We start from the raw sequence: 20,561 nt of genomic DNA, 5'->3' as shown, positions 1-20,561 counted from the left end.
TTAGACTTAAACTGCATGATGGACTGAAAAGGTTTTGAGGGAGGTCAGGTGTATACCTAAATTAAAGAGAAATCTAATTTCTCTTGGTATGCTTGATACAGCAGGTTACACCTTCAAATCTAAGGCAGGGGTTCTTAGAGTTACCAAAAGTTCCTTAGTTATCATGAAAGGGGTAGTTAAAAATGGATTGTATACACTACTTGGAAAAACAGTAGTTGGGGAAGCATCCCTAACTCAAAATATAGTTGAAAACAAAGCTGTGTTATGGCATAGGAGGCTTGGGCATGTAAGTCAAGGGTTCTTCTAGAATTACAAAAACAATGGCTGCCAAGTGGCCAAAATCTAGGGAATTTACCTTTCTGTGAAGATTGTATCTATGGAAAGGCAAAGAGGGTTTGTTTTAAGTCAGTAACTTACAACACTAAACAAACCCTAGATTATGTTCATTCTGACCTATGGGGACCTGCAAGAGTAAACTCACATAGTGAAGGAAGTTATTTCCTCTCCCTAGTGGATGATTACTTTAGGAAGGTTTGGATATACACCCTTAAAAACAAGAGTGATACATTTAAAAAATTCAAGGAGTGGAAGACTCTAGTGGAAAACCAAGTAGGAAGAAAACTAAAAATCCTAAGGACTGACAATGGTCTAGAGTTTCTTTCCAATGAGTTTAACATTACTGTCAAAAATAAGGAATTCTTAGGCATAAGACAGTGAAGGAAACCCCTCAACAGAATGACTTAGTTGAAAGAATGAATAAGACCATCTTAGAGAGGGTGAGGTGTATGTTGCATATCAAACTCAGGACTGCCCAAAACATTTTGGGCAGAAGTTGCCACTACTACTGTTCACCTTATAAATAAATGTCCATCATCTGCCATAGGGTTTAAAACTCCTCATGAGTTATGGTTTGGAAAACCTCCCAACTATAACTATCTAAGAGTTTTTGGGTGTGTTACCTATGCGCATTAAACTGACAAGTTGGAACCAAGGGCACTTAAGTGCATTTTTATAGGATATCCTGAAGGAGTTAAGGGTTACAAATTGTGGGTAGATGGACCTGGAAGGTATAATTGCATTGTAAGCATGGATGTGACCTTTAATGAGGCATAGATGACTCAGGTATAGGGAGAAAAGGTAGACCAAGGAATTGATAAATCCCCAAGGGGATCTCAGATTGTGATGGAGCAAGATAATGCCCAATTTGAACCTGAAATTGGGGAAAGTAGTAAGCCTGTTGAAGAAATCTCAGGGGACATGGATCAAGATGGAGCTAAGTCCTATAATCTAGTTAGAGATAGGCAAAAGAGAGTTATTAAACCACATATAAGGTATGGGCAAACAGAACTCATAATGTTTGCCCTAACAGTAGCTGATGAGGTTGTTTACCAAGAACCTAAAACTTATAAAGAGGCAATTGCTAGCAAGGATTCCCCTAAATGGATTATTCCCATGCATGAGGAAATGGAATCTCTTAATAAGAATAAGACCTGGGTTTTAGCCTAAACCAGAAGGGGTCAAACTAGTTGGATCCAAGTGGATCTATAAGAAAAAGGAAAGCATAAAGGAACTAGGTATAAGGCTAAGCTTATAGCAAAAGGGTTTACCCAAAGCGAAGGAATTGATTTTAATGAAATCTTCTCCCCTGTGGTTAAACATAGCTCAATTAGGTTACTACTAGCTTATACAGCCTTTGAAAACTTGCATCTAGAACAATTAGATGTTAAAACTGCTTTTCTACATGGAGAACTTAAAGAAGAAATTTATATGAAGCCTCCTGAAGGTTTTACTAATAAAATTAAAAATAATCAAGTGTGTCTTCTTAAAAATTCTTTATATGGTTTCAAACAATCACCTAGACAGTGGTATAAGAGATTTGATACACACATGATTAACAACAATTTTGAAAGAAGCTATTATGATAGTTGTGTTTATTACAAGGAAGAAAATCTTCTATTGTATGTTAATGACATGCTAGTAGCTTGTAAAGACATTGAATTAATAGAACAAGTTAAATGCATGCAAAAATCAGAATTTGAAATGAAGGAACTAGGACCTGCTAAGAAAATTTTAGGAATGGAAATTGAAAGGGATAGAAATGCTGGAATGCTATACTTGTCTCAGAAGTATTACATTTCTAAAATTCTCAATAGATTTGGTATGGAACAAGTGAAACCTGTTAATACACCTCTAGGTCAATACTTTAAACTGTCTATGGATTAGGCTTCTAAAACAGACTCAGATATTAGTTTTATGCAGCAAATTCCTTATACTAGCATGTTGGGAAGTATAATGTATGCAATGGTTTACTCTAGGCCTGACCTGACCTATGCTGTGAGTGTAGTTAGTAGATTTATGGGGAGCCCAGGAAACCCCCATTGGCAGGCCATTAAATGGGTACTAAGGTACCTTGTAGGCACTACTAATTTGGGTCTTAGTTTTGGGAGTAAAGTGGCAAAGGGTAGTGAATTGACTAGTTTTGTAGACTCTGACTTTGCAGGAAGTGTAGACACTAGGAAGTCCTTAACTGGATATGTGTTTACTGCTTTTGGGGGAGCTATCAGTTGGAAATCAGACTTACAATCTGTGGTGACCTTGTCCACCACAAAAGCTGAATATATAGCATTGACTGAAGCCATTAAAGAGGCCATATGGTTAAAAGATATTGCAAGTGAGTTAAACATTTTCAATGGCAACATCACAGTACACTGTGACAATCAAAGCACATTGCACTTAGCAAAAAACCAAGTCTTTCATGAAAGGTCCAAACATATTGATGTGAAGCTTCATTTGTGAGTGATGTTATAGAGTCTAAGGTAGTAGGTGTAGAAAAGGTCTCAACTGAGGATAACCCCTCAGATATGATGACTAAGTCAGTTCCTTGGTCTAAGTTCAGAGACTTAGTTGGCATGGAGTCTAGAGTCAGTCCCCACTAGGGGGACAGTGCAGGAATGAGCCAATGATGAGGATTATATAAACAGTTGGCAAGTAAATGTTTTGCCAAGGTGGAGAATTGTAATATGTATGTCAATACATTTTATTTGTTACTCTTTTAATAACTAATGTGTCTTATGTTATGTGATTAAATTGATCATTAAATATGTGGCTTGATCTGGTTTCATGATGTAAAAGGCCAGAGTTATTGAAGCACGTGAGGGGCTCGTGAAAACATCTGAATACCTGGTCGTTGGATCTATACACGTGGTGGCATCTATTATGATATATATATATATATATATATATATATATATATATCAGCTTATACTTGTAACCCTAGATCGATTTTTTCTTTATTCTGGTATATGACTGGAAACTAAAAGGGCAGAGAGAAGAGAGAGCAGAGAGGGGCGATATTAGGATTTTGTGGGTTTCCTTGTAGAGAGAAAATTTGTGTGATTTCTTGTGGTTTCTGTGGGGGTTTTGTAACTCTAAGTATACTGAGGCTTCTTTATGAAGTATTGTTCATCAATAAAGATCCCTGAGGCTCATTCCTGCCGTGGATGTAGACCATTAAGGTCAAACTACGTATATCAGTGTGTTCTTTCCTTATTTCTTTTACAGCTTTATATTTTCTTGATCTCTTTGATAATCTGAGTATATCCTTGTTGATTCATGTTTCATCTTGTTAATATTGTTTGGTATTTGTAATCTGGTAATATTTACGATATGGTTGCTTCCTTGGTTGTGGTTGATATCAAACTTATATTCTTGTGATTATTGACTTTTGGTTTAGATAAAAGAAGAACAAAAAAATTTATAACAAGAAACTGCAAGGTTTATTGCAAGATTCTTTAAGGTTTATAATAATTTTATAAACAATAAAACATAAAGTTTTATAACAGTCAAAATATCTACTGCTAAGAAAATTGAAGCAACCAGAGAGGCTAGTGATGCCAAATTCATGCAGACGGCCTTGACTGCTTGGATGGTGCGTGGATTTTGTACCGTTGTTTTGGTAAACACACTCTCCTCAGTTCTTCAAACGGTACCCCAAAGCACAACATGTTGGACCTCATAAATCATCCCGTCCGTCCAGATGAAACCGAAACCTTTCTCATTTGTCTGCCGTCCACTTACTCGCTCATTATTGTTCCCTAACTTAGCATTCATTGATAAACTGTTTGAGACAAGATAATAACACCAATAAATACTCAACTAGTGTCATTAGATAGGTCATGTCGATTTTGTGTTTCGTAGCTTGAGCAACTCCACGTACTGGGTCAATCTGTTCCGGTGAAAAGGAAATGAGGGCTCGGGGTGGTGGGGGATACCTCTAATGCCTAAGTCAGCTTGGATTTTGGGTTTGTGATTTAAAGGAGCTTAAAATGAAAGTGTCTAGAGAGTTTTTTTCCCCCTTCGAGGGGGGGATATATATACCTGGTAAGGGCGACCCCTTGACAAGCTGATTGTGGTGGTGCCGCTTCGTACCTAGGTCATGTCCTCTGCTAACTCCCTGCCATGAGACAGGCTGTCCATGCCTGATCTTGGCGACCGCTGATAGCCTTGGTCCTTGTCGTGGCGTGTCTGCCTCCGTCCTTCATTAAATGCAGCGTGGCCTTGGTCAGGCGTGCCCACCTACCAGGTCTATCCAGTCGTCGGTGCCCAAGGGCCAGGGTTGTCCCTGACCCAGTGCGTGCATGCGGATTGTCGACCAATAGAAGTATCAGGCCTTCTGACTCAGTCTCATGCCCCACGCGTGCTACCTTGCTACTTCTTTATGGCTTCCTGGGCCGTCCTCACCCTTATTGGCCTGGCCCAACTCATCCTATTCTCTTATACCGATTTCATCCCACCGGGCTGTCCTTAGACCTATCAATGCCTCGTGGGCTGGGCTTGTCTGGTCTGGCCCAACATTGGGAATAACCCCCCTCACAGTAACCTATGAATTCTAACCATACACGTGGCATGGCCAGCGTGTTTCATCTGATACAAAAATAATCTAACAAACTAATGTAGTTTCATCTGATTCATTAGATCTACTTTACAATAAAAATAACCTTATAATCTTACGAACCATATCAAGTCATTTCAGTTTGTGAAATATTTTTTATGTAATTTCTTTGTGACTAGAATATTTCCCTATATATATAATGATCTATAGAGGCGTTGGCATTACAATACCCATGGACACCCCTATGGTCGATGTTATAACAATTTTGAATTCACGATATTATATTATTTCGATGATTTTCCTTGCCTTTGATGTGCATTGGACGGTTAGGATATTGTACTTCTTTGGAGGTTGAGTTGTGTGATTGGATGGATAAAAGGGTACGTTTACTCAATTGTTCTATATTTGTGACTTTGATTTAGCATCATTCACAATTAAATAAAAATATAATTTACAAAATAACGAATGAAATAGTGGTAACTTTTAAAAAGTTCGAGTAGAAACACCTTTTACTATTTAGAGAAGCTTTACAGTTGACACTAGAGAGTGCCACCCTTTGTTTTTGTATTTTTGTTTGTTTTCGTTTTTGTTTTGTTTTCATTTTTGTTTTGTTTCGTTCTTCTTCTTCTTCTTCTTCTTCTTCTTTTTGGGACAATAGTGATAGCATGATTCTATTTGTTTGAAGCACAGACATCCAGCCAAGGAGGCATTTTTAGAGAAGCATCATAAATAGAATAGCTTCCTCCACCGTAAGTGTTCAATTACCCAAAAGCATTTCAAAAGAAAAAATGTGAATGACTTGGTGGTACTATGAGAATTCTAAACCATGTGAAATAGCAACTTCTAATGGAGCTACACAGACTATCATACTGACAGGTTAATAATAATTGACTAATAGAATCAGCTTCAACTACACAAAAGAATTACTTCATAACCCAAAGAATAATGAACTAAAAAGCCACTCATGCATCAAAGATCCAAACAAAAAACACTGGGTACAGATAAAAAATAAGAAACCAATTCCAAAAAAGGAATGCAATAGGGTGAGAAGCAAGAATGTGACAACCAAACCAGCAAACAGGTCACTCTTTAGGGGAAAGAAAAGGTGGCCATGAATATCAAACAGTTATGGGCTATAAAGAGTGGTTGCTATTTGGTAGAGTGAAAATCTTTAGATTTAACAGCTTTAGTATGCATCACTCAAAAAACTCATAATAATAGACGATGGAAATAAGTTTGATTCTACACTTGAAGTTGGTTTTTGCACGTCTTGGATGAAGCTAAACACCTGCTACTTCTGACATTTCACGAACAACATTTTATTCAGTTTGAACAAATTGAAGCAAGTAATGCACTCTATTAACCACATTATATACCATAAATCCTATCCTACCTCCAACCCAACTGCCCAATTCACTTCCCACAAGATAGCCAACCTTTGCAAGTCTTTGCTTTTTAAGGAAACCACCAGCATATGTGCCAAACAATGCCGGGTCACCAACTTTGCCACCTTTGCACCTTCTTTCTGTGCTTGTTTGGCTGCATCTTTAGCAGACATTCCCTGTGACAATGCATCAACTAAAGTAGACTCAATTGCAGAATGCCTCACCTTTTCAACATGAGCAGCTCTGATGTTGAAGTACAACCTCACACCCTCCTTCACAGCACAAGCTCTAGATCCAGAGCCCATGTCAAAACAGTTTAAGAATGTACACTTTCCACTCTGAGATGACGCTTCTTCCCTAACCAGCTGCCAACATTTTTCAGCTGTAAAAAGTAAAAGCAAGGTAAACTTTCTATACCTCTATTGGAACAAGATGCATAGAACAGGACAACCAAGTGAAGACATGTAAACATACACAATTAAAATTCACAGAAGCAATTAATTACAAAAACAAAAAAAATCACGAAAGCAATTCAAAGATAAAATCAAACACCATTTCTATGTTTGTTTTGATATTCGTAAATATTGTTTAAACACCATTCAAAAACTTCAAATCTTTCTCAAAACACCCCCAAAGGACTTTACCTTGACAAAAGTGTCACCAAAAACAAAATGTAAGAGCTTATTTCAAAATTTGATCTTACCAAAATCAGAAACTAAACATTATTATCACTAATTTTTACTAATGGGTTGACAATATGTGTAGAATTAAAAAAATGCATCTGATTTTGGCAAGAACTGTGCTACTTAATTCAGAAACATATGCATACCAAAACTAGTCAGACCCAAAAGTTGGTAGAATTTCAACAGCTAATCAAAATTCAAGTCCAGAAAAGTTATAGTAGGAAGGAAGCTGAGAAGCCACGGAATAGAAGCAACTCTAAAGTAGATGATCAAGTACAATCAATATAATCACACTCCAGATTATTCCACCAAATAAAGGATAAAAACATAAATTAGTTTAATGAATAGGGCCACAACAAATCCATTTTACAGAAAAGTCGGAAAAGCACCAGAAGAGTGATGAAATGAGAAAATCAAGAGTGCAGCTATGAGGATGAATGATTAATAATACCGTTCTGCAAAAGATAACAGATACAGGTAATCAAGAGTGACTAAAGACATAACTGGTTTCCTTATCTTTTGAAAAATTGAGCCAATTTGTTTGCAAATTGAACCATCACTTCTATAATATGATGTTCAATTAGAGTAAAATATACACCTGTGAGTAGAGTAAAATAGAAATGGATTAATTCATATACTCAACAAGTGAGGAGCAAGAGTCCCATTACTCGAAGGTTTTGAAGAAGCTGAAGTGGGTTTCGAGCTATTAATAGAATTTGGTGCACTGAACAAGTTCAAGGATGAATGAGTATTGAGCACTCCATCATTGACATTGTTCGAATCATTATGGGATGATTTTGAGGGTTTTCGAGGTAGTTTACCCAGTATTTGTTTGATCATATCTACAAACACTAAAAAGCTAACCCTAACCCAAGTTTTTTTTAAGTAACCAGATGTTCCACCTTGAATTAACTCAAAGTATTAGGCATTCAGATAGTTCTTGAATGTAAAATATATGACAGCGAAAAATGACACCCTCCCCGAAGTATTAGGCATTCTGATAGGTCCCCAATTTTACTCATTCCATATCCTTTGCTAACCTTTGGAAACGAGACTGACAAAAAAGGAGAGTTTTTTTTATAGCTTACCACTAACATTTACAACGGGTAATCCAATTTAGGCTCAAATGAGATGACCAACCTTGAGACAATTCTGAAGTGTGTGAGGGAGCTTAACAAAAAATGCAGAAAATGACGAATCAAATGCCTTCAAGGGTCCATTTCCCTTGTTCTGGTGGACTCCTACAATTGTTTTCGAAACCCGTGTCTCACCCATTAAACTCAAGTCTTTTGCAAAATGTTAGGCATCAATGTCTCATTTTTTGACAACCATACACAATTACAATTGAAGACAGGTTAATCTTGATCTTAAACTCATAACTCTGAAACGTGGATATGTTCTACTTAATTACAGTTTAGACAGCCATCAAACACACACAATTATAAGAAGCAGCCATCCATTCACCAGTTGAAGATATTCGAGAGAGCGCAAGACAGAGAAAGAGAATGCATGACAACTCAAGACAATATAAGTAAGAAAGTGATATATTTTGCTAACCCATAAACCAACAAAGATCATCACTAGCAACCATTAACTTCAAGAAAGCATTTTCTGCAACTCACTAACATTTTCATGCCCTAAGCCCAATACCCATCTCTGAAAGAAAAAATCTGCCCCAAACTTTACCTCTCTCAGTACAAAGAACTTAATAATGTGGAGTTACCTCTTGTTGCTGAGCAGATGGGCGGCGAAACAGAGGTAGGAGTCACGGGTGCTAGGCGACGAGAGGGACGGCAACGAGTTGAGGTGCGTCACGCGGTGGCACTAGTGGAGGGAGGGCGATGCGGGTGCTGGGTGACGAGTGGTTCCCATGAACTCCTCCCTCCTGTTCGAAATGGTCTGTAGGGAAAACAGACTGGGTGGCAATGGGCAGAGGTAGGCCGATGAGTCGCCAGTCCTGGGCGACGACAGGGACAACGACACTCGAGGGTTCTGGGCAACAAGAGGGAGGGAGGGGAACGTGGGAGCGGGACGGGTTCAATATGGAAATGGGGTCGATGGTTCAAATGCTAGTTTCAGCACAGACCTGACATTCAAATTGAAGAAGAAGAAGAAGAAGAAGAAGAAGAGCGAAGCAAACAAAATTAAAAAAAAAATAAAATGAAACATCTAAAACAAACAACCAACATAAATAATACATGAAGAAAGTCTATGATTTTATAATATTATTTCACTTCATTGACCTGATAATTATGTCCATACTAACAGGCTAAGGTGTCATGGTATTCGTCAAGAAAAAGTTTCAATAATAAATCAAAACATACCCACAAACACATGGTAAAGAAGAGCAAACTTGTGTTACCAAATGCTTTCTTTGACGATCGTGTACATCGAGGAGGTAACAATGGCTTGAAAACACCCAAAAATAAAATTCAAGAAACACATTATGAAGCATCAAAATTCCTCAAGACAAAATGGTTAGTTTTTCATACAAGCCATTTTTTGTTAATTAAAAAATTAAAAAAGAAAGATTGTTTGGCCTATTAAATTAATATCAGACTCAACATGTATGAAAAATTAAATTTCTGCAAGACTATATCAGCCCAATCCAATATATCAATCCATCAACAATTCCACGACCAGAAATTATGTGAGCATTGACTAAATCAACCCAATCCAATATATGAAAGATTCCTCTAGAATATTTTTTTTGATAAGTAAATAAATTTTATTGATCCACGTAAATAGGCAAAGCCCTAATACACAGAGAGTATACAAGCAAGAGCCTAATTACAAACTAAGAGCTACCGGATAGTAGACTCGTTCCAGTCAAAATAATAGTAGATGCCCAAAGGAGTAGGGTGTGAAAGAAAAAAGCTCGAAAAGCATCCGGAGAGCGTTCCTTATTCTCAAAACAGCGGCCATTTCTTTCTGTCCACGTGCACCACATTAAACATAAAGGTACCATCTTCCATACAGCTGCAATCTGTCGATTCCCCCTTAGTCTTTGCCAACAAGACAGTAAATCGATCACCCTTCGTGGCATGACCCAAGCAATGCCCAACCTTGAGAGGATCTCATCCCACAAAACTTTAACTGCGTCGCAATGAAGGAGGAGGTGGTCCACTGATTCACCATTGTGTTTGCACATGAAACACCAATCCATTATGAACAGTCCACGTTTCCTTAGCTTGTCCACCGTTAGTATTTTACCATGAGATGCCACCCACCCGAAGAAAGCGACCTTTAGGGGAGCCTTGCTTCTCCAAATGTTCTTCCAGGGGAAGGCATTTGGCGGGTGATTTAATAAGGCCTTATAGTGCGAACGGACTGAAAATTTCTTATTCCCTGTGCACGTCCATAATAGTCTATCTTCCCCTCCAGCCCCAATCTTCAAGTCATGTAGAGCACTGTAGAAATCAGTGATGGCGTCTAACTCCCAATCCTGTGCTGCTCTAGAGAATCTCACAGACCAATGTACGGAATCAGCGGTAGGGCACATATTGTCAGCCACTGAGGAATTCTGATCTAACGCTATCCTGTAGATGGGAGGGAAAACGTTTTTTAGAGGGACATCACCACACCAAATATCATGCCAAAATCTAATTTTTGTGCCCCTTCCCACCACAAACCTGCAATGACTACGGAAGTTGTCCCATCCGTTCCGAATAAGTTTCCATACTCCCACACCATAAGCTCCCCTTACTTCCTTTGTGCACCAGCCACCCCACACACTTCCATATTTGCATTCTAAAATGTTCTTCCATAGAGCGTCTCCCTCAAGATGATACCGCCATAACCACTTACCTAGGAGAGCCTTATTAAAGGTTCTCAAATTCCTTATGCCCAAGCCACCACAAGACAGAGGAGTACATACTTTATTCCATTTGATCAAATGGAATTTCTTTGTGTCGTCCAAACCTCCCCATAAGAAGTCCCAAAAAATCCTCTCCAGTCTATTCGCCTCTCCTGCTGGCACAGGGAATAAAGAGAGAAAGTACGTTGGAAGGTTAGATAACATACTTTTTATAAGTGTGATTCTCCCCCCCTTTGATAAGTAGATTCTCTTCCACCCTGCCAGTTTTCCTTCAATCTTCTCAATAATCCCTTCCCACACTGTCTTAGATTTATGAGGGGCCCCCAAAGGGAGTCCAAGATACTTCATAGGCAAGGATGAAACCTTGCAGCCCAAGATGGTTGCCACCGTACTAAGTTGTTGACCGAGCCCACGGGGACTACTTCCGACTTGGATAAATTCACCTTAAGGCCTGATACAGCTTCAAAACATAGGAGAAGTGCACGTAAAGAGCGGAACTGTTCCTGATCTGGGTCACAGAAAATCAAAGTGTCGTCAGCGAAAAGGAGGTGGGAAACTGTCAAGCTGCCGTGTGTGGAACCACCCACCGTGAAACCAGAAAGAAAACCCCTTTCCACCGCCCTCCCCAGCATTCCACTTAGCACATCCATGACTAGAATAAATAAAAGCGGGGAGAGAGGATCCCCTTGTCTCAAACCCCGAGAACTGTTGAAGAAGCCTTCAGGTGTGCCATTGACCAAAACAGAGAATTTGGCTGTTGTGATACAGTGCTTTATCCACTGACACCAACGTGCCCCAAAGCCGTACCTACCAAGGATGTACAACAGAAAATCCCAATGCACATGATCAAAAGCCTTTTCCATGTCTAGTTTACATAGGATACCTGGAATGCCGGATCGGATTCTACTCTCTAGGCACTCATTTGCGATAAGGGCTGAGTCAAGAATTTGCCTTCCTTTTACAAAAGCGTTTTGGGACTTCAAGACTCTTCCCCAAGACTTCGCTCAACCGCTTCGCTAAAACTTTGGAAATGATTTTGTAGACCCCACTTATCAGACTTATGGGACGGAAATCATTCACTTCCACCGACCCTACCCTCTTGGGAATGAGAGCGATGAATGAGGCATTGAGGCTTTTCTCGAATTTCATGAGAGAATGAAATTCAATAAAGACCTTCATAAGATCCTCCTTGACAACGTCCCAACAAGCATAAAAGAAAGCCATAGAAAAACCATCAGGTCCCGGAGCTTTATCTTTATTCATACCTTTTAGCACTCTGAGAACCTCGCTTTCATCAAAAGGCCTCTCCAACCAAGCCGCACTTGAGTGGTCAATGGTATCGAAAGCCAGCCCGTCAACCTTGGGCCTCCAAGGGTATTGCTCTATCAAAAGCTTCTCATAATACTGGACAATATGCTCCTTGATGACGTCTCTACCCAGTAAGACTCTGCCATCCGCATGGAGGACCTCTATAGCATTATTTCTTCGATGAGAATTTGCAACCCTATGAAAAAACTTTGTGTTCCTATCCCCTTCCTTCAGCCAAAGGGCCCGTGATTTTTGTCTCCACATAATCTCCTCCATAGCAGTAACTTTTTCCAGTTCAGCCTCAACAGTCAATTTTCTTGCCCTATCATCTTCTGATAAACTCCTTTCTACTTCTTTTTCATCAAAAAGTTGTAGTACCACGAAGAGTTTGTTCCGCTGGTCATTAATGTTCCCGAAGACTTCCAGATTCCATATTCTTAGATCATTTTTCAAAGCTTTTAGTTTCCCAGCGAGTATAAAGCTAGGATTGCCTGTGAACTGGTAAGATGCCCACCACACCCTAACTTTCTCAATGAACCCATCTGTCTTCAACCACATGTTCTCGAATTTAAAGTAGCGGCGTCCTTCTTGAATACCCCCACAGTCTAGGAGAATGGGAAAATGATCTGAGCAAAGGCGGGGGAGCCGCTTTTGACAAAGAGTGGGAAAGTGGGCTTCCCAAGAGGAAGAAACGACGAACCTGTCCAAACGTGACCATGCCCTTCCATTTGACCAGGTAAAATCTCCCCCTGCCAAGGGAAGATCCACCAAGTCTAGATCAAACAAGAGTGTGGAGAAATCCGCCATGGCTGTATCCGAGCTAGGAACCCCTGACCGCTCACTCGGGAATCGAGTGATATTGAAATCACCCCCTATACACCACGGTATATCCCACCAGCTGCAAAGGTCAGCTATCTCATCCCAAAGAAATTTCCTGCTACCATCAAAGTTAGGCCCATAAACACCTGCAAAACCCCAACGAAATCCATCATCCACACTAGAGAACGAGCAAGCTATTGAGAATTCCCCAACATATTCGTCTACGAGATTAAGTGCTCTTTTGTCCCACAACACCAGAATACCCCCTGAAGCACCCTTAGAGGCGAGAGTGGTCCATCCCGCATACGAACAATGCCACAAATTTCTAATGATGCTTCTATCAATATGTTTTAGTTTCGTTTCCTGAAAACAAATAACATCCGCCTTCCATTCCCGCAAAAGGTTCCTGATTGTGAGACGTTTTTTCGGATCATTTAAGCCCCGAACATTCCAAGCTAGAATCTTTGGCTTCATGGATCACCAAGATTCACCCTATCCTTAAGCCTACCCCCACACGTGCTGCCCTCCCTTGCATCATAGTTTATGGAACAGGCCAATCTTTTAAGTTCTCTGTCTTTCTTAACAACAGATTTAGCCAAAGAAGGCTGACCTGCGCTTATGGCAATGAGTAAAGCTTGCAACTGATCCTCAAAACCTTCGCAGGATATACCCAAGCAAAGCCGCATGTCGTTCACCTTCTTGAGTACCCAATCCGATTGTAAATCAGACGAAGAACCTTCTGGTGGCAAAGAGCAAAGTGGGCTAGGTAGTTCCTCGGATTCATCTGGTACAGTGGACAAAAAGCCAGCCCCTAACTCCTTGCACACTAGCTGTAGCTCCTCAGATCCTATGTCTGAAGACCCCCCCCTTGAAGAAAAGGCGTCCACCTCATCTACCACCGTACACAACACCCGGGACAAGGTCTCAGAGAGACCTAAAGAGAGAGTTTCGGGAACTGCTCCCGTGCCAAGGTCCGGAGTGCCACGTATGGCTTCATCTGAGGCCACCGGCCCGTTCCGTGGCTGCCGCGAGGTGAAGGCCTGAGGGGCGTTTTCCATGGACAACTCGTGCGTATTTTCCGGCGAAAACAGTGGAGAACGAAGTTCCGTACCCACGTTGGAAGGTTCGCCGGTGACCGGCAAGGCGTTCCGCGACGGTGGGTGGTTGGCCTGAGATGCCGCCGGTGTGGGAGCGTTTGAGAGAACCGGGTCAACGGCTGCTTCGGGTGTCTGTGGAAGGGGTCCAAAGACCCGAGGCTGAGGACAGTTGTCTACCTCAACTGGAACTAGCCCGCCCGCGTGAAAGGCTCCGTGGACAAGGCCTTGTGACCCGCAACTAGGGCTTGTGACCCGTTGGTTAGCAGCCTGCAAATGGGGCCTTGAGGCCTGATATAGAGGGCAGACAGGTTCCCTCTGTCCTTCGGTCTCCTCTATATACACTGGTCTTCCCGATAAAACCTGCAAGTCCTTCTCAGCACCATGCTTTCCTCCCAGTTCAACCACCCTACCGTGTCCCATCACCATGTTCAAACCCAGATCCACCTTTTTTACCAAGAAGGAAACCTCTTCTAAGACCCCTGAAAGCTGAGCTCTGACAGCCCATAAAATTCCTTCTACATCCCCTAGGTTTGTGCACTCATCAGAAGACCCCCCACCAACCGCTGGGTAGGAAGGACGTTTTGGCGAGGAGCCAGCCAAGACCGATGCATAGGTTGCTGAAAAGTTTGGTTCCAGATTTGGACCAGCGGTCCCTCCCTTATCTGCCAAGACCGCAGACTCAGCTACCTTCTTAAGGTGACAAGCAAAACCCTCCCATCCACAGCCCTTATCTCCCTCGGGTATGATCAGTGAGCCTTTTCTTCTATCATTGCTAAATTCCTCCAACAAGAGATAACATCCCCTTGAGTTTTTGAGGAGTTGCAGAATGAGAACCCCGCTGCCTAACCTCAATTTTCTGAAGAAACCTTCTCGCCGACGAGAAACAGTGGCCTCCATTACCATTCTGACCACCCATGCAGCTGACGTCCCGTTAATGATTAAAAATAAGGCCATACGTCTGTTTCTTTCGGTAAGGCGAAAGAGGTTGGCACCCACCTTTGCGAAGAAGAAAATTTTTGATTCAATCGGAAAACGCCTAACCACATCCATCATAAACAGGAAGAGCAGAAACCGCCGAGAACAAACCACTCGAAAGAACCCAGAAAATGCTGGCTGAAAACAGACCAATCCGATGACCCAGAAAAACTAGGCTGAAAACAGACCAGTCCGATGACCCCAGGAAGCACTAGTCTGAAAACAGACAGTGCCGATGAACCCAAAGAACAGACCTGCCCAGAACAGACCACTCGAAAGAACAGAAACTGCCCAGAAAACAGACCACTCGTATGATCCAGAACCCAGAAAAACTGATCTGAAAACAGACCAGTCCGATGACCCCAGGGACCACAAGTCTGAAAACAGACCACTCGAAAGAATAGAAACTGCCCAGAAAACAGACCACTCGTATGATCCAGAACCCAGAAAAACTGATCTGAAAACAGACCAGTCCGATGTCCCCAGGGAGCACTAGTCTGAAAACAGACAGTGCCGATGAACCCAAACAGACAGACAGCCGCCTGCTTCCATTCTCAGAGCAGAAATAACAAACAGACAGCCGCCTGCTTCCATTCTCACAGATCAGCAGATCTGTTTCTCACAGAACCCCACAGACGGAATTCTTCTATCTTTGTTTTCCTTCCTATCCGAGAAACCCAGCACAGAAATCAGCACAGAAGCCCAGCGAAACCAGCACAGATAGTGCCGACATGCACAGAGGGTTACTTTGGGTTCAGAAAAGTACAGCCCAGTGACACCGACTGCAAGAGATTAGCACAGATAGTGCCGACGAGATGAACCCCGCTGCAGATTGGAGCTCGCAGATCGCCTATCGCCTATACCAACATCAATTTTCCTCTAGAATATTAAAACTCATGTAAATAAATATCCAGCAACAAGACCGATACAAAACCCAATCCCAAAACCAGAAAAACCAAATATGGTAGGTACCAAAGAAACCCATCTCAATTCTCCGTCCAAAAGCCGAACAACTCCCCCTATCAAAATTCTGTCGCCCTCTCCCATCCGATCAGAAAACTAAAGAAAAAAAGAAAAAGCCATTTCCAAATTCCTCGATTTGTCTTCAGATCACCGAACAAAAAGGTACATTAATTAAAAAGTTCGAATAAAATCAGGATCAAATCTGATTTAAAAAGTTCGAATAAAATCAGGATTAAATCTGATTTAAAAAGTTAAGAGTGAGAACCCAACAACTACTGTAAGCTCCACCTCTAAAAAGGTGAAGGAAATAAACACAAGATTCATTAAAATCCCACGAAATTTTGTTGAATGGCAAGAAGTAGTGTGGATACCGGATAACGGCTTGGCCAAACCGTGTATGAAACAATACAAGCGGTCAACTGCCCAGAGTCTACAGGATATCCTGTTTCCAGACCGGACCGGAAAGAACACCATTAGTTCTTGCAGAAGCATTTTAATCATGTCAAATGGGAGCGCCGCAAGTATACGGGGTGGCTAACAACTTATTACCCGAAGGCTCCTCTAGATCAGAAAATGAAGAAATTAAAATTAAGAATCCTGTAATAGTTGGGAAGTGGAAAAATCAAGTTCCCTTGCTTCCCTGACGAAGGGAAGAGAAGCAGCTAGGATGTACTGTAGATTACATGTAGCATGCTGTAGTTTTTAACTAGCAGAGAAGTTTAGTCGCACAGTTAAAAGAGACTAACAACTGGATTGCTTCTCTATCTCTTGCGAGGGAAAAACTAAGACTGCAATAGAATACAATATTTTATTCCACAAAGTTTGATAGAGCACATGCCAACCCCAAGCATATAAACACAGAAATCACCCAAGTGTTCAAATTTTCAAGCAATCCCAATCAAGCAGACAATCTTATACTTATGTGCAAATAGAATCAGAAAAATTGTCCGGTAATTTACTTTGGGAAAATATTTCCCTGTCAGAAGGTGAAAGACAACATTTTGTTTACCGGTCATTGCTTGCTTTCTGACTACTTCTAACATTGAGATATGAGACACTGGCTTGCAATTAAAAAAAAAAAAAAGAGGAGAGATTGGGGAAATATTTTACAGCAAATCTGTAACAAGGGGCTTTGGTTTTGAGTCGATCACCTCAAAGCTGTCTTCCAAGTTCTCAACCCATAACAAAACAGAAGAAAAATGGAAACATTTCTTTCAGAATCCATTGCTGCACACAGATCTGGGAAATGTGTGGCAACAATTTTTCAGGAAGGATAATTGAGGGGAGAAAGTGTTCCATTGACATGGAGAAGAGCAATGGTTTCCCCCCACCATTACTTTTTGGAGGAGGACATTAGGCATGCCAACATCTCGTTAGAAAAAGTCTCAAGAGGAAGATGCACTTCTTAATTCTAACTATAGCACTCACAGTGAGAATTGGCATTAAATGCCCAAATACCTTCTCCTGCATTATGTAAAAATTTAGATGCCATATGTAAAAATTGAGAAATTCAATTTGCAATCCCTACTTCTATTAAATGAGAGAGAGCATTACTTTAGTATGTATATTTTTATAATTTTAAAGATAAAATTACCTAGGCATGCAGCGTGTACCATTGCTCGATAAAATTAAACCACTCATTTCAATAGTGCACGGCACTTTGCACAACCCATGACAGTATTTAGCATTACTCTAAAGAGGATAATCACAATACAATATACCTAGCCCCAACTCAAGATTCGGAATTTACTTGCAACTTGCCATTTCATAGACAACAGGAGATTCAATAAGAATTTGAACTGCAACTAAATTCGAATCAACAATCATATACTGTAATTAACGTCGTCGACAGCAATCCCCGTCAAGCAGACAATCTCATGCTTATGTGGAGAGAGAATCAGAAAAATTGTGAAAATATTTCCCCGTCAAAAAGTGAAAGCCAACATTTTTGTTTACGGGTCTTTGCTTGCTTTCTGACTGCTTCTAGCATTGAGATATGAGACACTGACTTCCACCCCCCCAAAAAAAAAAAAAAAAAGAGAGATTGGGGAAATATTTTACAGCAAAACTGTAACAAGGGGCTTTGGTTTTGAGTCGATCGCCTCAAAGCTGTCTTCCAAGTTCTCAACCCGTAACAAAACAGAAGAAAAATTGAAACATTTCTTTCAGAATCCATTGCTGCACACGGATCCGGGAAATGCGTGGCAACAATTTTTCAGAAAGGAGAATTGAGGGGAGAAAGTGTTCCATTTACATGGAGAAGAGCAATGGTTTCCCCAGACCATTACTTTCTGAAAAAGGACATTAGGCATGCCAACATCTTGTTAGAAAAAGTCTCAGAGGAAGATGCACTTCTTAATTCTAACTATAGCACTCACAGCGAGAATTGGCATTAAATGCCCAAGTATCTTCTCCTGCATTACCTGGGAGTCCCGTGGGACATCCAACACGATGGCAGGAGCTATCATTGTGAAATCAAAATTTAGACAATCAATGTAATGACGGTTCATCTAACTTATATAGGACTGACAACAAGCTAAATCAAACAAGTAATGAACTACCATACTCACAATTGGTCAGCAAATAGGACTGTCGGTTAAAAAAGGGAGGTGACAACCAAACCAGCAAACAGGTGACTTTTTAGGGGAAAGAAAAGGTGGCCATGAATATCAAACAGTTATGGGCGATAAAGAGTAGTTGCTTTCAGATGATGAACAAGATTTTTTCCTTTTTTTTAATAAAGATTGAGGTCAAGCCTCCTTATTAAAAATCATCCTCATAGATAGGCTGAGGAGAAGCCCGTGGAACAATAAAGAATAAAGCCTCCCAAAAAAACCCAACAAAGCCGAAGCATAAACCAAAACCAATCTAAGGTCTCTACCCAGAACACATTTTTGATCTAATAAAAGAACAACCCCCCTTATCCAAGTGGGCCTGATCAAGGTCAGCTTGCCATGACCTTGTCAAAAGCATTTCCATAAATAATCACCAAATGTTAATCCATAAATCCATGGGAGACAAACTGCGGGAGTATAGGTCTCAGCTAGGGCCAATACTTGGGCTCAGATCTGTTGAAGTTGTAGAACACAGAGAACCAATTGGCGAATATATCATTATTTTAGGGCACTTCCCCCAGCTCCCTCTGGGGCTGATGCCAATTTGACAAATTCTTGCAAAAAAGTTTTGGAATCTGGTCATTTTTTCCGAGCAGGAGATTTGTACGAATTCAAAAAAGTTTCGTATCTTGGAAACACCTTGGTTTCTCACTAAGAGAACCAAGGATCGAATCCCCCTCCCCCGTGTGTGAAAATATATATAAAGCGTTACCAACAAAAGAAAACGAAATCAGACGTATTGATAATCTAAGAAGACAATACCCGTGTGAGCAATACATCAAGTGAATTGAAAAGTCAAAGGTGGCTCACCGTCCGATCCAAGAAGCAGACGGTGTAATTCGGATCGGCGATCGACCTGAGCATGTACTGTTTCTTCCCGGTCGGGTCGTTGGGCACGATACAAGCCTGCAACTCGGCGTACTCGTCCGCGCCCCCGCGAAGCCGGACGAGAATCGACGTCTCCTTCTTCTTGTAGGCGTCGTGAAGAACCCTCTGGACGCCGCTCTTGCCGTTCTTGTACGGCGCCTTAGAGAGTAGGAGCGTACCGAAGGTTCCCATTCGGCGGGAGGAGGAGTTGCCAATGCGTAGCTCCGAGACGGGCTGAACTCGGTCGATAGGGATGAAGCTCTGCGACTACGACCCACTTCGACTAAAACTCCAACCAAAATCACACTTCTATGGCTTCATGGCAGGGCTTGAGAGAGAGAGAGAGAGAGAGAGAGGGGGGGTCAAAATGGCCGTGGGTTTTGTCGGAAACTAAAGTTATAAAGTCCCACATTGGATATATATAAAACCTTCTACAGGTTCATATACAATATTTCCAAGGCAACGGTCGTCCCGAAAGACACTTGTGCGGAAAAATCCAGGCTTGCCTGCTCCGATTTCGATAAATGACTCAAATTTGAATGCCAGGTTCTGCTCGATAATTGACCCGCATTTGAATACCAGGTTTGGCCAACGCTGTCCCTTTTTTTAAATTTTAAACTATATTCTAATCTCTATTAATTAATATAATATAATACCTTTATGGATAATAAATGATAATATTTTTATTTTCGTTTCTAGGTTAATATTTGTATATTGACATTTAAAACTAAACACAAAATAAGTCCCGTGTTACCAAAGTTTTAAATTTTTTTTTTTATAAGAAAAAGAAAATAGACATAATAAACATTATAATACAAATAATTCTAAAATAAAATTTTAAACTATCTACAAATGATATTGTAATACGGGTTGTTTTAAAATTGATCCTATAAACGATAGCTGGTTTGTATCAAATTTTATTATTTAAATGGTACTACTACATTCCCCGAGGGATGTACCCGAGAACCTACCGAATAAGGCATTTTTTTATTCATTTTTTTTATATTCTTAAATATGTTTTTTAAAATAACAAAGTTCACAACAACGCTAAAAAATACTTACTTAATCACTAAATAATAATTTAAAAAAAAAATATTCGGGACACACTTAAATTGGGACCGAAAGCATTTCCCTTATTTAA

The 20,561-nt window shown here is 40.6% G+C and overlaps 1 protein-coding gene across 5 annotated transcripts; it reads right to left on the bottom strand.

Moving 5' to 3' along the window:
- Positions 1-6,166: 6,166 nt before the first annotated feature.
- On the bottom strand, positions 6,167-19,878 carry LOC122293436. Of its 5 annotated transcripts, none has more exons than XR_006237277.1 (3): positions 19,364-19,812; positions 8,683-9,045; positions 6,167-6,641 (listed from the first exon to the last, which is right to left on the bottom strand). XR_006237277.1 is itself a non-coding variant. In XM_043102012.1 (3 exons), exons 2-3 carry the CDS (start codon positions 19,610-19,612, stop codon positions 6,276-6,278), a joined length of 615 nt encoding a protein of 204 aa, XP_042957946.1. In that variant the 5' UTR covers positions 19,613-19,674; positions 19,821-19,878; the 3' UTR covers positions 6,167-6,275. The 5 variants fall into 5 exon arrangements, 3 of the variants coding, with proteins under 3 accessions (XP_042957946.1, XP_042957947.1, XP_042957945.1); XM_043102012.1 differs by lacking the exon at positions 8,683-9,045 and adding an exon at positions 19,821-19,878 and having other exon boundaries at positions 19,364-19,674; XM_043102013.1 differs by lacking the exon at positions 8,683-9,045 and having other exon boundaries at positions 19,364-19,473; positions 19,534-19,804.
- Positions 19,879-20,561: the final 683 nt, after the last annotated feature.

This window comes from Carya illinoinensis, chromosome 14 (assembly GCF_018687715.1).
Source record: "Carya illinoinensis cultivar Pawnee chromosome 14, C.illinoinensisPawnee_v1, whole genome shotgun sequence".
Lineage (NCBI taxonomy): Eukaryota > Viridiplantae > Streptophyta > Magnoliopsida > Fagales > Juglandaceae > Carya > Carya illinoinensis.
This window is presented reverse-complemented; position numbering and strand designations above follow the sequence as displayed.

What these genes read in the sequence shown, in the direction of transcription:
- LOC122293436 (XM_043102012.1), bottom strand. Translation starts at nt 19,612, where the DNA reads ATGGGAACCTTCGGTACGCTCCTACTCTCTAAGGCGCCGTACAAGAAC. An exon ending in TCTGCTTCTTGGATCGGACG is followed by an intron (nt 6,642 to 19,363) that starts GTGAGCCACCTT and finishes AAATGTTGGCAG; the next exon opens with CTGGTTAGGGAAGAAGCGTC.